This window comes from Rousettus aegyptiacus, unplaced genomic scaffold, assembly GCF_014176215.1.
Source record: "Rousettus aegyptiacus isolate mRouAeg1 unplaced genomic scaffold, mRouAeg1.p scaffold_m13_p_14, whole genome shotgun sequence".
Classification (NCBI taxonomy): Eukaryota; Metazoa; Chordata; class Mammalia; order Chiroptera; family Pteropodidae; genus Rousettus; species Rousettus aegyptiacus.
This window is the reverse complement of record NW_023416289.1, coordinates 31020889-31038014: the sequence shown is the minus strand read 5'-3', so window position 1 is coordinate 31038014 and position 17126 is coordinate 31020889. Positions and strand designations below refer to the sequence as shown.

Sequence of the window (17126 nt, the reverse complement as noted above, 5' to 3'; positions counted from 1 at the left end):
GTTCTTGCCAATCTGCCAGCTGTGGGTGCTGTCAGAGGTTAAATCTCTGTCTGATACCTTCATGAGCACCCCCTCTTCTTGTGTGTCACTCTCTGCCCCTAGGAGCCTGACAGCATGTGGCAGTGAACTTTGAAGTCAGCCAGCTGAATCATTTCTTTCACTTTGATTAAAACTACAACTTATGAGCAAAAAGATACTAGCATTTTTTCCTTTTGCTGTACTGATTTTTTTCTTGTGAAGAATAATATAGGACAGGAAGCTGATATACAAGCCGCCTTGCTCACGCCACTGGAACCCTCTTTTCAGTTTTACTTTCTGCACCCGATTATTGACCCACTCCCCTTTCCGCACTGTGGAAGAGTTAACTACCAGCCACTACCGCTGCCGAAACTATGAGGCTGGCACTTCACTGGTTCCCGTCAACCTCTCAAAGGGTCCAACAGAACTGTTTCCCCCACAGGATGTCTCCACTTCTGGCGGGGCCCCCTAGGCTTTGCATGGTACAGAAGTATTTGCCCTTACTCTGGCATTTATTTTTTGGGGGGAGGGGGATTGGAGAGAGAGTATTGTTAAGAGTATCTGTTCTGTTTTTCAGTTTCTAAGCTGTTGTCTTTGCTTTGAAGCTTATATATGGCAGGGAAAATTAATTTCATATTTACTGAGCTTAATTTTCTCAAACATAGCGGATCTGGACAGTATGATTCTCGTCATGTGACAGGAAGGTTAACTTTTTGGCCTGTGTGATTCAGTCAGCTGTCTATCTGATTTTCCCATTTCCCAGAAACAGCTATTCATTTTGATCAACTAAATGTTTATATAAAGTAGAAGGGTTTAACATTTTATGCTATAATATTTCTTCTACATATTAGTTTTAATACATGTCCAGTCAGTATCTTATTACATACTGCCATATCACATAGGACGAAATATTTATGACTTACTTTGGATACAGGACATAAAACATAAAAACTTAATGAGGAAAGGGAAAAAATAATAAATTTGGGTCTTAGTGTATGTTACCTAACAGAAAGAGTTTGTCCACCTGGCGCTAGCAGAGCCAGACACTAAACGCTGAGAACTGCAGTGGAGAAAAGTTGGCTGTTTCATTATGAATGGCGCCGCCCAGGAGGCTGGGAAGTTAATGCTTAGAAGCCCAAACTCCCCGATGGTTTACAGCCATGGTTTACAGCCACGGGGTTTTTAGAGCAAAATCATGAGTCATCATGAGTAAAGGATTTGAGGTCCTGGGTCAAGAATGAAGTAAGGACAGTAAATCATAATTTCAAGGTCACCAGATCAGCTTCCGTTTCCCTCAGTCTTGCTTCATGGGGACGTGGCCAGGGGTTGTTCCGCTTTAGGGTTCAAGAGCTGAAACACAACTTAGGCCATGATGCTCTCCTTAGCTTAACAGAAACCCATACCTTGTGACCCTTAGATAAGGAACAGCCATTGTCTGTGGGCAGGGCCTTATGACTAATAATGCAAAGGGCTAAGGCTTACAGGGAGTGCTGTAAAGAAACTGCTTGGTGAGCTGGGGCTACATGTTAAATAAAATTATACATTAAGTCAGAACCCTCGGTTTCATTTGGCCATATTTGATGTCCTTGAAAATCCTGCAGTCTTAGGGATAACATCATGATGTATATTTGCATACCTGCATGTGGCTTAAGGCCTCAGTCTTTGAAAGTTAGTACCTTGAAGACTGGAATCATGTCCTGTTAAATATTGTACATTTAACAATAATATCAAGATATTGGACCTTAGTAAGAAAGTGTATATTTAATGAACGCTTAGTATAGGGACAGTAATTTCTAAGTACAAGATCTTTGGTATTAATTTATAAATTGCCAAAACATTTTTAAAAGATAATTTTTATAAGCCGGCTCTCATTATTATTACATAGTAATCAATAATTATGTCTTATTGAGTCTCCTGTACCAAGTCTTTATCCATCTGTTCTGTTTTTCAGTTTCTAAACTGACTAAACAGCTAATACTTCTGGAGACTAAAACACAGAGCCAAGAAAAGGAGCTAACGGAAAACAAGGTGCAATTGGAAAGTTTACGTACCAAATGCCAAGAACTAAAAACACAGTTGGATGGCAAAATTGCAATGACAGTTCATACTTCGATTGTGAATGAATTAAAAAGGTAAGGATTTAATGTGTTTTCAGGTGTCGACATATCACCGTACATGTTGTTATAGGCAGAATGGACAACGGTTGCTCCATCTTTTTCTGAGCTGTTTAACTCCACCTGCACAGGTGTCCGAGTCTGAGAACAGTAAATATGTTATTAAACTAGAATATGGCTTGAGGGCTACAGTCTGCACTTTGTATGTATGTATGATGTTTTTTCTGTACTGTGCCAGCCTTTATTGGTCTTGGAACCAAAGATAATTTAAAGGAGAACTGAAAACCTAAATATCTAGTGATAACTGGTTAAATGAAAGGATACAGCCATGAAATGGAATACAACACAGCCCGTAAAAGTGATAATACAAGTTTCTTTTTGACATGGAAAGATAGCCTATAGTGTTACATATTTTTTATTTGATATTACACATAAACCACACAGAAATGCCTTTCATTAAATAAAAGGCAACATTTTAAATACAGATAATTTTAATTAAATTGACCTACTTAAGACCAAAAAGGTAAAGTAAACATTGCTAACTTATCTTTAGCCCTCAGCTTTAACAGGCTAATGAACACAACTTGAAACATAGGTGTGTCTTGCTGTTCTATGAAACAGCAAAGGAATCTCCTTAGTATTTAACCATATTAACATAACCAGTTATATAAATCTAAATATAAAACCTACAGGTTTTGTGATGTCATTCACAATCTTTGTGAAAAGTTGAATATTATTAATCAAGCCCAATTATATCTTTAGAAGAGGAGAATAGTGATAGCACTTGCTAAACCTAATTACTATCAGAGTTCAAAGAGCTGATCATACCTAGTCAACCACAAGACAATCTTATATCAATTGGAAAGGTCCAAAGAAATATTCTATTAGCCTTTCATGATCTGAATTCTGACGTATGAGATCAATTTAAGTATGCTACACATGAGAAAAAAGTCATGAGACAGTTCTGTTTTTTAACAAATAAGGCAGTTATTACCCAGTAGCTTTTTTGAGAGTAGCTATCAAGTCTGCCCTTTTTTTTTTTTTTGCCACCTTCTTAATGCTAGCAAAGATCATTTTTGTCCCAGGGATGTACTTCTTGATATTCTCCAAGTACTCCATCAATACTCCGCCTCTCCCCAAGCGATACATTTTTCTAGTTGGCATCTGTGTAAAAAAATCCAGGGGCCTGACCTGTCTTTTGCCTAAATAGACCATGGAGATTTGGCCCAGTCTTGTGCTTGCCTCCCTTTTCCAGAATGGCGCTGGGCAAATTCTGAACAAAAATCTTCTTGCCCTTCTCAACATCACCTATTTTAAAATATTTTTTCATCACACATGATACAAAGGGTCCTGCTTACAAACCAGATGTCCTGCTTTCACCACAATATATTTTTATTTGAAGAGATTAGGTTATAAAACAATATGTACAGGATGATCGCTATTTTTTTTTTTTTGAGTGCATGTGTTTATTACAGTGACCAACTATCCCAATTTGCCTGTGACTGGGTTTTCCCAGGATGTGGGACTTAGCGCTAAAACTAGGAAGATCCTAGGCAAACTGGGATGAGTTGATTGCTCTAGTACGTATGCATATATGTGAACCATGTCTGTGTATGTATGATTTTACATAGGCAGGCATACCACATAGATATTGTGGGTTTGATAAAGTAAGGCTCGTGCCAAAGCAAGTCATAATCTTTTTGCTGGTGGAGGCTCTTGCCTTCAATTTGTGAAAAAGGCAACACTTGTGACACACAACAAAGCAAAACAATAAAATGAGGTATGTCTGTGTGTGTATATATTGCATATATATCACAAGTACATAGAAAAATGGAAGAATGGATAAATGTTAGTAGCACTTATCTTTGGAAGGTGAGAATTTGGGTGTATTAGCAGTCAGAGTTCTCCAGAGAAACAACCATTAGGATATATGTAGGATATGTATACATATATGTATATTTGAGGAGAGAGAGAGATTAATTTTAAGGATTTGGCTCATGCAATTGTGGAGGCTTCCAAATCCAAAATCCATAGGGCAGTCCCACTGACTGGAAACTAAGGCAGGATTTTTGTGTTCAGTCTTAAGACAGAATTCCTTCTTTTTAGGGAAACCTTAGTTTTTATTCATAAGGTCTTCAACTGATTGGACGAGGTCACCTACATTATCGAGGGTAATCGCTTGTACTTAAAGTCAGCTAATTGTAGGCATTAATTACATCTACAAAATACTTTCACAACAGCATCTAACTAGTGTTTAACCAAATAACTGGGCACCATAGCCTGGTCAAGTTAACACATAATTAACCATCAGTGGGTAATTTTTATTTTCTTTGTGTTTTTTTGTTTTTTTTTTAATATTTTGCAAGTATTCTTTTATAAATGTGGATTACTTTGGTAATGGGAGGGAACTTTTTGAATCACAAGGCTTTCAGCTCTAGATGGTTGACGTTGGGGAATAAATAAGTTAGTGCATATGAAGTGCTTAGTCTGGTGCTTGGATAAATGCTGGATTACAATTACTGGAACCCTATATATATATATATTTTTTTTAGGCAAGGCAACCCTTTGTTGACCTCACAGATTACAAGGACCTTATCATCTAACAATCCCTTTTTTTTTCTTTTTCTTGTTCTTTTTTTTTTTTTAACACCTACAGCACCTGGTCTTTCTAGGCGGTCTCCCATCCAAGTACTAACCAGGCCCAACCCTGCTTAGCTTCCGAGATCAGATGGGATCGGGCATGCTCAGGGTGGCGTGATCGTAGACTGGAACCCCAAGCTTTCCCCTCTTAGGGGACCCACAAAGCAACCATTAGTCTAAAGTTAGTTCAGTGCCACTACCAAAGGTAATCAGACCCTTCTGAAGGTTCTCTCTAATGTCCCTTACATTATAAAGTCTTTCCACTCTGGCTGGTGGGCTCATGTACTCTTCCCAGTTCTTTGTGAATGTAGGGAATTATTCTGCCTATTTGTGGCTAATGGTTCTTTCCTCAGCCCTTGGTGATTGTACCAGTCCAGATCAGCTCGCAGCCAAAGACTTGTGAGGACCCTCCTGAAGCGCTTTAGATCCCTTTTCCTCTCTGTGACACTCCTTCCTCTTTTACCCCACAGTTCTAGCTGCCTGGGCCTCCCTCATCTCTGACCTCTGACCTCTGACCCCTCAACTCAGCAAGTCCACTCGGTTCTGGTTGGGTTTCCCCCGCCCTGTGCAGAGGCCCAGCAGTAAGCTGGATGATTATAGTACTCACCTTATTATTCCCTGCTTCCAGGAATCACAGTTCTATTTTGCCTTTGTCCAAAGTCTGAAAGCTGTTGTTTCTTCTGTCCTGCCTGGTTTTCTAGCTGAAGGGTAAATCTGGTCTCTAACTCTATCTTGGCTAGAAGCAGAAGTATTTGTATTTTCAATATTCTTCTTTTTAACCTTTTATCATTAATCCAGTTCAACAATTTATCCAATAAAATAGTAGTTAAGTTAGCTTTCCATGAAATAAATGAGTTCTGGATTTTGCATGTTTTTGAGTTATAGTTGACAAATTAACCTTAAAATCATACATTGTTATGTATTCATATTGCACGTGACAAGTGTGCAGCTCTTATCCCAAGCCAGCCAACCTTCCGCAAATTTGACAGCACCCAAGCTGCTGCGCAAAAAGCCAGGTTCACTCATCTCACACTGCACAGATGTCACGACAGTGTTAAATTGCTATAAAAGTTTTGAAGCTATTCTCTAAGTATCTGTATTTATCTTGTGGACAAGTAACAAAGAGCGAGAGACTGACACCCATCTGAGGACCACACTGCCCTGGGCAGTCCTGCAAGTGTATCAGGATACAGCCCAAATGACTGTCGGCTGGAAAATGGGTACACAGAGTTCGATATACTGATACAATTAAATATTCAGCAGCCACACACATGAACATGCGTGAGTTGGAGGCATAAAGACACTGAAGTGCATATATCCGATCCTTCATGTACCGATTATACATATCGGTTCCCTTGATATGTGGTTCTAAACTGAACCGTAGTGATACGTAGATAGGTGATAATGCTATAATGATGGTTAGGGAGGGGCACAATGATTGGGGCAGGACACAGGGAGTCTCTGGGGTACTGGAAATGTTCTGTTTGTTGACCTATGTGGTAATTACTTGGGTATTCACTGTATAATTATTTGTTAAAATATGCTTTTATCTTTCATATACTTTTCTATATGTATATTATATTTCACAATAAAAAAAAAAATTAACTCATGGTTTTTTACCAGAAGAACTGAAATCAGAAATGGTCAGTAGAAGTTTCCTTTGGGGTGCGAGACCTAGGGGTGGAATAGGAAACATTTTATTAAATTTTTTTTCAAAGCAACTATTTCTCCCAACAGATATTAACTTTTTTTTTTTTTTGGTTTGTTTTAAGAACTATATTGTTAGAATTTAGAAATACAGCTGAAGCCCCTTTTAACTTATCCTTGCCCCCCCACCCCCACCACTTACCAAAAGTGATCACTATCATAAATCTGAAACATATTTCCAATTTATTTTTTACTTTTACATATGTTTCCATGAATAACATATAGTGTTTTTTGGTGTGTTTTTGGTATCTTGACAGTTTGTGCTCAATTTTTTAAACATCTTTCCATGCTGAAATAGACATAGAGTTTATTCTTTTTAGCTGCTGCATGGTGGTATTTCATCATATGAAATACTACATATTACTTGGCTTATTAATGGAAATTCAAATTGTTTCAAAGTTTTCTCCATTAAGCAGTGCCATGGTACACTTTTTATATGTCATTAAAGTTTCCCTAAATACATACCTAGAGGAGGCATTGTTGGGCTGTAGAGTAGATGCATTTTCTCGATACCGTTCTCTAAGGTAGTGATGCACATCCACCAACACTTTCCCAACATTTCCTGTTGTCTGTGGTTGCTTTTCATTGTGAACTTTTCTTTACTGGTTGATTTAGTACCAGGTGAGTGTATTACTTTGTCAAAAAAAATACTTTTAAATAAAATTTTGAAATCAAAAGAAAGAGAAGAAAAAAATGTAAATGAAAAAGTGAGTTTAATTCAAACCTCAGTTCTGTGGTTTTTGTCTAGGTATGTCCTCTGCACTTTGACTGACTAAAACGAGTATTAAACTAGAAAGCAGTGGAAAGTTCCTGACCAGGTGTTAGGAGAGCCAACCCAGGCTGAAGTCGATGAACTTGTATGACAAGTGATATAGGTCCCAAACACATGCAACCAGAGGCTTGTCCTCCAGCCAACCAGCCAGCCAGGAAGTAAATCCCCCATCCCCTTATACACAGAGAAACCTCGTCTCTCAGAATGTGACCCTACCTGTTCAGTCCTGGTTATTACACGAAAATCAACCAATACAACCCATGAAGAAGTAACTCTTTTCTTGTTAAGATCATTTTGCCAGAATTATATATTGAAATTGTATGCCCTCCTTGTTCTTCATTTCTTTTATCATAAAAACATGCAATTACTATAGTATAACATAAAATTTGTTTTAGCATTAGAATTTGAGGGGGAGCAATTATTACTGTGTAAAACATTGAGCTATCTTAAATCTTTCTGGAAGGAGTAGGGTATAAATAAGTATATATACTCATATATATACAGGCGTAAGCAAGAATTGTGACCAGTAAAAGGGGTTAGATCATTACCATCAAAGAAGTATGTACCCAACCATGCTCTCTTTCCTATCCTCTAAGAGCTCCATCCCAGGTCCTCCAGGAGTGGGATGGGGACATGTTTGTACAGAGACCCACCAAATGACCCACCCAGGGCTAGCGGGGTGGGCTGTTTATCACTCGCCTGGCAGTGGCTGCCTTACTTTGACCTCGGTGTACCAGATCCAAGTCTGTGCTGTTTTGTCCATCAGCCAGTTGCAGAAGGAAGAAGAGAAAGAAAATGCTGAGATGGAAGAGTTGATGGAAAAGTTGGCAGTCCTGCAAGTGCAGAAGAAGGGCCTGCTGTTAGAGAAGAACAATCTGACAACTCAAAACAAAGCACTGGAAACTGAACTTGAAAGGGCACAGAAAATAAACAGGTTTTTATGGTTTTTTCTTAAGCTGTTTTTTTAATAGTTAAAAAAGAACAATTGAGAAATATTCTTTATCTTTTTCTAATATTTACTATAAAATAGAATTGACACGATTAAATATCAAAATATAAGTACAGTATAAACTTTTCTGTTAACCAGTGTTAACCAACAGTTCTCACATCTAGCTCACACAGGGTTGATCATCATACGAAGACCCTAAGTCTCTGAAAGTTCTGGAACTTTTTTCCTAACCATTTCCCAAAAGTCTTCTTTGGTATTACTGAATTCCGTTTCAAAAGTGTCTTTTAGAAAATGAGCCAAAGATTTAATACAATAATATATAATTAGCCTATTAATCATGTGAAGTATTTTGTGATTCCTATTGCCTTGACTTTGAGGCAATAATTACGCTTGGCTTAAAATTAAATTTGGTTACTTTTTCTCACCTTCAAACTTAGAGATTTAGGTTGCTGAAAAATAATGTTTAAATGCTAACATACTTGCTGTTTTTATAGTGTAGATATTCACTATGCCCTAGTCTTTCAGGTTAATAAGTTCTTTGTTCCATCATTTGGGGGAACTCTTTAGGAGATCTCAAAGGAAAATTGATGTCCTCAAAAAGCAGGTGGAAAAAGCCATGGCGAATGAAATGTCTGCTCACCAGTACCTGGCAAATCTTGTTGGCCTGGCAGAGAATATAACCCAGGAGCGTGACAATCTTATGTATTTGGTAAGCTTCCTCAGTTACTTCAAGTACACTGCAACTTAACATGCAAATATAATTTTAAGCATTTTTTTTTTTTTACAAAATTATCCATAAAAAACTTCATCTTTTATAATTTCAACAGCAAATATTCAAATTCTCCAAAATTTTATCTTTCAACCATAGGGGAAGACTATTTTGAAAGGTGAATAACCCAAACTTTAAATAATGGCAAATGATATTTTAGAAGGTAAACTAATGGAATTAGTCCCCTCGATGAGGCTCCTGCCCTGTTTGCAGTACGCCAAAGTTGCAGCCTCCTTCTCGTGTCTGAAGCCCGGCTTGGACTTCAGAGGGCCCTTGACGGCATGGCTGAAGGCGGAGACAGGAGACCGAAGAACTTTTTATTCTTTTAATTTTTTATGTAAAACTGAGAGCCCATTATTTTTCTTTTCACCTTTCTCCTTAGGCCCAGTGTTTAGAAAGTGAGAAACATGGAGTTCTCGACAAAATTGTAGAAGGCAATATTCGCTTGGGAAGGCTAGAGGAAAAGGTCAAGGTAAGTGATCCTTCAGCCTTAGAGATTCCATTTTCCGGTGGGAATGGAGGCTTACTGGGGGCAGATTTCCATGTTTAAGAAAGTGGTACATTTTACACGTATCATTTAATCATATATATATATGTAAATGTGTGTTTTGAGTTTGTCTGTTTTATTTTAGGGAACATAAAGCTTAGTCTTGAATTATTTACTTGAAAAAAGTTAAAGGAAACTTAAAATCGATCAGACTCAATGTGTATCCTGATTCAGAGAAAAGATTTTATTTTTCCTACATTTCATAAATATTAAGTAAGCAATAAAAACGTGAAGTTTTTGGAAGCTGCATTGCCTGCAGGTCTTAATTTTCAGGTGATACAGACAGAGTTGCCACCTGAGAGACTTTCTAGTTTCCAGTAGGCTCTGCCCCATGTAGCCTCCCTGAGCCACCCTGATCTGGATTCCAGACCACCCCAGGGAGGTCACCCTTCTCTAACTAAACTCAAGAAAGACTAGCATTCCCTCCAAGGCATCACTGTTCCTATTTATAATGGGTGGTGGCCTTTCGTGGTCACCATGTTCTCACTGTCAGTCTAAGATAGTCCTTACCTCTGTGGCCCAGAGCAGCTCCACTCTTACTCTCAAATGTCAGCTTTAGCGCATAGCATGATGTTATTTGAAGAAAGGGCTCCTTTGCTAAAATGCCTGAATTAGTCTCACACTTAGCACTCAGGAATTTACCCCGCGGCTTCTAGTGGTAGGAAGGATTTAATTTAATCATACACCCGATGGAGTTGTGTTGACCTCTAAATGTCATCATAGATCACTAGCAGGTATTGTAGTTTTCTAGGAATTTGATCCGTGTGATATGAAGGTCGTATCACAGAATCTCCCTGTCTGACACAGTTTTAAAGTAAATGAGGTATGGTAAATTTAGTCTTAAAGTACTCCTTAGCTGTCATAATCTGAGCACCAAGCAGGATAAATTTTTAAAAATCCACACCTAGACACTTTAGAGTGAAAATGCAGGACACCAAAGGCAAAGAGAAAATCTTAAAAGAGTGAAAGAGTGAAATATGTTTTTACTCATTTCGTACCTACAAGGTCAAAAATTAAGAAGTTTGATAAATGCAGAGTGTTTGGAAATGACATGAAGCAGTGGGAACTTTTCTGCATCACTTTTTGAGCTGGAAATTGGTTCGTACCTTGAGTAAGGTAGAACATACACATAGCTCACAACCCAGCCATCCCTCCCTTGAATATGTGCTCCTACTGGTAAGGAAACCCTTGCGCATGTGCGCCAGAAATTATGTAAGGAGATGACCACATCAGCATTGTTCATTATTGTCCCAAATTAAACCAATATTCATCAGCAGTAGAACAGATAAATTGTAATATTCATAAAGGAAAACTTAAAAGCAATGAAAATGAACAAATTATATTTACAATAATATGGAAGAACTTAAACATATTATTGAGTGAAAGAAGCACAATACAAACAAAGGCCTATAATAAGATTTCATTTATATAAAGTTTAAAACTGGCAAAATTAAACTGTTTGTTACATACATAGATGGTAAAACTAAAAAAGTAAGGAAAAGATAATAGCAAAAATGAGACCAATGACCCTATCTAAGGGACTGGGACACTTGAGGACTTCCAAGTCTGATACTGATAATATTCTCTTAATGTTTGATTTATTGCTTTGTTATTAGTAATTAAATCATTTATGTATATTTTATGTATTTCTCCCCAAATATCTACATGTATCTCCCCAAATATCTCACTTTTACCAGTGAGGCTTACCTTGCCTATTTAAAATTGTTGGCCATCCATTCTTCTATACTCCTGATTCTCATTACCTTGCTTTATTGTTTCTTCCAAAGACAACATCACCTTCTACCAGACTATGTAATTTATTTATTATCATGTTTATTATGTTTAATAGTTATTCTGTCCCCCCTAATCAGACTATAAGCTCGACAAAGGTGGGGACTCTTTTTCTGTTTTTGCTCACTGATATATCCCAAGCACCTAGAATAGCATGGGGCACATAGAATTCAAAAAATTGTATAACTATTTGGGGAATTAATTAAATAATATATTTTACAATTTAAAAATTCAACAAAATCAACAGCAGTGTACAAAACAATATCTCAACTGTGCATCAAAAGGCTAGAAGGAATACACTGCAGTATTCGTGATGGCACTCTGCAGAGAAGTATTATGAGTAATAATGAACAATTAAGAGTTTTTGTTTTTCTAGTTTCCTATTGGCTTGTATTTTCAAAAGAGAAGTTCTGATCTTCAGAATGGTTGGCTGTGTCTTAGGAATCCATCTCATTATTGTTCATCTGAATAGGAATAATTAAAAGGGCCCACCCAGCCACTCAGAGAGGAAGTTGGATCCAGGTTAGACAGGGCAGAATCTCTGAGATATGAAGAGAAGAGACCTGGAAAAGGCTTGAGAAAATCCAGAGGTGACATCTCACAAAACCACAGCAAAATATGATTTGCAAAACTGAGGACATCACCTTGGGGGTATGGTGATATCTAGGAAACTCAGAGCTGCAGGCAGAATCTCTTCTGTCAAACCAGCGTGGATTCAGGTAACCAGAAAAGGGGCTACAAGAGGTGGTGTGTAAAACTTGGAAACCTTCCTTGACCCAACCAGCCAGTGTTCCCCCACCCTGTCAGAATCTCATCTTATCCCAAACAAATTTGTGCCTGCCATACAAAAATACCTTAAGAAAAAGGAAGAAAGGTATAACTTTGCTGTAAATAATGAAAATGCATTAAAAAAAAAAAGTTACCATGAAGGAAATAAAAATTGTAACCTGTACTTCAAAGTGAATTGATAGGCAGGTAGTTTTGTAGGTAAATAAGTCAGTAGCTAGATATGCTGTTGGTAGCTAAAACTTAGTAAAGCAGTCAAAGCTAGGAATAAATACCACAAAGCAGAAACACAGAACCCTAAGAAGAGATGGTCAAAGGAGGATGTGAAATGGAACTGCTACAGTATAAGAAAGAAATAGAAGGAAAAGCTAAACCATTTCAGAAACATGGACTAAATCACAAGGAGAAAGTTATCATAAAAGCACAAAACCTGACAAAGGATAGAGATGAAAAAAGGCAAAGACAAGAAGGCAGAAATTGGAATGTAAAAAGAATTCAGTAGAAAGTGATAGAGATCCAATATATCTGTCGTTAGATTCCCCAAAGAGGAAACCAAACAATGAAATTTTCTGCTCTAAACCGTAATTCATAAAAACTTATCTGAGATAAAAGAAGACTCGAAACTATATAATGAAAGGCAAATTATGTACCTAGGACAAATTGACCCAGATGGACCCATAAAATTGACACCAAGATCTAATACAACTTTAAGATAAAGAAAGAATACCTTGGACACCCAGTCAAAAAGGAAAAAAAAAAAAAAAAGGCATAAGAAAAAAAAACACATTGGCATCATACTTTTCAACAGCAGCACTGAATGTCAGAGAACAAGTAGAATGCCATCTATAGTTGAGGAAAGAGTGTGAGCCAAGGATGTTTCCATCTAACCAAGCTGCTCTTCTGACAGTTTTGACCATGTAAGAACTTTGTCCTAAGGATCAATCACCCTGAGTTTAGCCAACCAAGAAATGATTGGGCAGACCTTGGGAAAGTATTAGTAGTGAACAAAGAGTATATTTAACTGTGAACTAAGACTTAAAGCAGAGATAGGGATGCTGGAATATAATGTAAGTGTCCTCCGACAATGTAGAAATAGTACAACCAAGGAAAAATAAGTGAAGGGGAAAATAAGGTAGAAAGTAGAATAAACTTGCTGGTTGCTTCATATGTAATAACTTAAGAGTAAAAGGATATTGTTTAAAGCCAAAAAATCAAGTGAGACTGCCAGTCAAGGTGGCGGAATAGGTAAACGCTTTGCTTGCCTCCTCCCATGACTGCATTAAAATTACAGATAAACTATAGAACAGTCATCACTGAGAATCACCTGAAATCTAGCTGAACAGAAGTCCTACAACTAAGGACATAGAGTAGAAGCCACATTGAGACTGGTAGGAGGAACAGAGATGCAAAATGGGTTAATCCATACCCATATGTGGAAGTTAAAAATTAGGAGGATATCTCAGCTGGGGGGATACTACAGAGGTGCCCCCAGAGGAGGAAGGAATCCCAGTCCCACACAGGGCTCCCCAACCCAGGGTTCCAGTGTTAGGAAGAGAAGTCTCCATAACTCTGGCTGTGAAAAACAGTAGGGATTGTGACTGAGTGAGATGGAGGGCTGCTGGAGTCCCAAGAATTCCTCTTAAAGAACCCATGCACAGATTTATCACTGATGGACTCACTCACTCTGAGCTCTAGCACTGGGGCAGCAGCTCCAAAGGCGCCAGTGACATCTGGGGAGGAACTGCATTGTCTGGTTTCAGGGCAAAAGCTGTAGGAGCAGCTTCCTCCAAGACAAAAAGTGCTGGCAGAAGCCACTGTTCCTTTCCTAAGTCTTCCCCGCAACCCAGCTTGTAGGTGCCAAGTCTGAGTCTCCAGCACCCTGACTAACACTGTTTACAGCACCCTGGTGATTCCCTGAGACCTCACCTCACCCGACTTTTGGGCCAACCAAGCTGCTTCCAGTAGCTTGTCTTGGCTCATGCTACAGACTTTCCTAAAATTTCTCAAAGGTTCACAGACCTCAAACGAGCAGTGGCTAGCCTCAGCATGCCCTGTACGTCTTGCTAAGTGGCCCTAAGCCTGGCACTGATACAGTTGGTCTTGGTCTACAGTTTAGCTTCTCCCAGGCACCTCCAAGCCCAGTCAGTACAAGTGGCAACCATCTGCAGAATACTCAGTACCTCATACCAGGTGGCCTTGGGCCAGGCAAAGGCAGCGGCTGACCTTGGCTTGCACCAGGGCACCTCCTGAGAAACCCCAGAACCAACACACCCAGTGGCCAGAATTAGACCACACAGAGTACCACCCAACTACCTCCACAAACGACACACCCAAAGGGTGACTCAACAGGCACCAGAGCACTTGTAAAGCGAGTCCTGCTTTGTGGGGTCAGCCCCTACACAATACCTCCTATGCTGTAGTCAATCAAGACTCAACTACAACAGGAGGGCACACACAACCTGCATCAGGGGCATACCTGGAGCACCTAGCTCAGGTGACCAGGGAGATCACACCACTGGACCCCACAGAACACCTATTACATAAGGCCACTCTACCAAGACCAGGAGATGTAGCAGCTCTATCTAATACATAGAAACAAACACAGGAATGCAGTTAAAAGGGGGAGACAAAGAAACATGTCCCAAATGGAAGAACAGAACAAAACTCTGGAAAAAGATCTAAACAAAATGGAGACAAGCAATCTACCAGATGCAGAGTTTAAAACTGTTTATAAGGATGCTAAGTGATCTATCTCAGTGTGAACTTCAACAAAGAGATGGGAGACAGAAAAATGGAGATAGAAAACATAAAGAACCAATCAGAAATGAAGAGTACAATAAGTGAAATGAAGAATACATTAGAGGGAATTAATAGTAGATTAAATGAAGCAGGGGATCAAGTCAGCAATTTGAAAGACAAGGTAACAGAAAATACCCAATCAGAACAGCAAAAAGAAAAAAGAATTCATAAAAATGAGGATAGTTTAAAGGACCTCTGGGGCAACATCAAGCCTACCAATATTCACATCATAGAGGTACCAGACAAAGAGGAAGGGCAAGGAATTGACCTATTTCAAGAAATAATGACAAAACTTCCCTAACCCGGTAAATGAAATAGACATACAAGCCCAGGAAGCGCAGAGAATCCCAAACAAGATGAACTCAAAGAGGCCTTCCTACACCAAGATACATCATAAAATGCCAAAGGATAAAAACAAAGAGAATCTTAAAAGCAGCAAGAGAAAAACAGCTAGTTATATACAATGGAATTCCCATAAAACTATCAGCTGATTTCTCAACAGAAACTTTGCAGAACAGAGGAGATTGGCCTGAAATAGTCAAAGTGATGAAAAGTAAGGTCCTACAACTAAGGTTACTCTGTCCAGCAAAGCTATCATGTAGACTCAAAGGAAAGATGAAGAGCTTCCAAGACCAAAAACAAAAACAAACAACAAAGCCTAAAGGATTAGTCACTAACAAACCAATATTATAAGAAATGTTAAAGAGATTTATCTGTTTAAGAAGAAAAAGGGGGTGTACATAAATATGAATAATAAAATGACAATAGCTACATACCTATCAATAATTATTTTAAATGTAAATAGATTAAATGCCGCAATCAAAATAAAGTAGAGGGATGGAAAGATATTTCATGCAAATGGAAACGAAAAAGAAAGCTGGAATAGCAATACTTAAACAAGACAAAACATACTTCAAAAAGCAAAGGCTGTAATAAGAAACAAAGAAAGACCCAGTACTTTCACCTGTGGGTATTTATCCAAAAAAACCCAAAACACTAATTCAAAAAGACATATGCATCCCTGGGCTCACTACAGTATTATTTACAATAGCCAAGATATGGAAGCAACCTAAGTGTCCATCAGTAGATGAATGGATAAAGAAAAGCTGGTACATATATATAATGGAATATTACTGAGCTATAAAATAAAATGAAGTCTTGCCATCTGCAACAACATGGATGAAGGACCTGGAAGGTATTATGCTGAGTGAAATAAGTCAGAGAAAGACAAATACCATATGATTTTTCTTATATTTGGAATCTAAAATTCAAACTTGTAGATACAGAGAACATTTTGATGGTTACCAAATGGGACGGGTTTGGGAGGGATGGGTAAAAAGGGGAAGGGATTAAGAGGTACAGATTGCCAGTTATAAAAACAGGGATGTAAAGTACTAACATAGAGAATATAGTGAAAACATTTTAATATAGTCAGTAACATTTAGTAACATTTATGGTATCGGATGAGTACTAGACTTATCGGGGTGATCACTTCATAAGTTATATAAATGTCTAGCTAGTCACTATGTTGAAACAAAAATAATATTGTATGTCAGCTGTATTTAAAAATTATTTTTAAAAAGGAAAAGTAAATTATTAAGTGAAAAAAAAAAGCCAAAAAATCAAGTAGGAGGAACTTAAGCATATTTAAGTAGGGAAAGAATGAAGAAAGGTTTTTATGAGCCAACATTATGTTACTTTTGATAGCAAACCAATGGAGAGTATCAAAAATACAAGGACTAAGGACATGTATTATAAAGGCATAAGAATATATGAATAAAAGTAACCACAAGAATCAAAAGAGATTCGCTCCTAAACAGTAGAATTATAACAGTAAAAAAGAGCATGGAAAACAGACTATAGTAAAATCTTTAAAAGTGTGTGTAGATAAAACAATAAAGCATAAAATAAAATTGAGATCAAACAAGTCTTGTCATAAATAAATGTAAATGAGCTTAATTTATCCATTAAAAGAGCACAGTTTTTTAGAATCACTTATAAAGCAAAAACACTGTTCCATGCTAGAGCCAAGACACAATCTGACACAAAGTGTTCTACAAAAAATAAAAATAAAAAGATGAATGAAGGTAATCCAGATTTATGCAAACAAAAAGAAAACAAGGTTGTAATACCTACAACTGCCAACGTAGAATTCAGGCCAGAAGCACTAAATGAGACAAAAGGAGAGGCCTCCATACTGCTAAACACTATAATTAATATATAGTAGTTATGAA

At 37.8% G+C, this 17126-nt stretch overlaps 2 protein-coding genes and 1 pseudogene across 8 annotated transcripts in view; 1 reads left to right on the top strand and 2 right to left on the bottom strand.

Annotated features, from left to right (window-relative positions):
• CEP89 (centrosomal protein 89) overlaps positions 1–17126 on the top strand; it is a 69835-nt gene that overhangs the window by 40793 nt on the left and 11916 nt on the right. For all 7 annotated transcript variants that reach the window (XM_016133232.2, XM_016133237.2, XM_016133231.2 and 4 more), the window contains 4 exons: positions 1970–2150; positions 8018–8185; positions 8768–8909; positions 9352–9441. In XM_016133232.2, coding sequence (XP_015988718.2) covers positions 1970–2150; positions 8018–8185; positions 8768–8909; positions 9352–9441 — 581 coding nt within the window. The remainder of the gene's footprint in view (positions 1–1969; positions 2151–8017; positions 8186–8767; positions 8910–9351; positions 9442–17126) is intronic.
• On the bottom strand, positions 3123–3462 carry LOC107504184 (cytochrome c-like). The gene is given in 2 exon segments (XM_036232092.1): positions 3123–3263; positions 3265–3462. Coding segments are annotated over 2 exon segments (339 nt in total).
• LOC118611872 lies at positions 4780–4898 on the bottom strand (annotated as a pseudogene).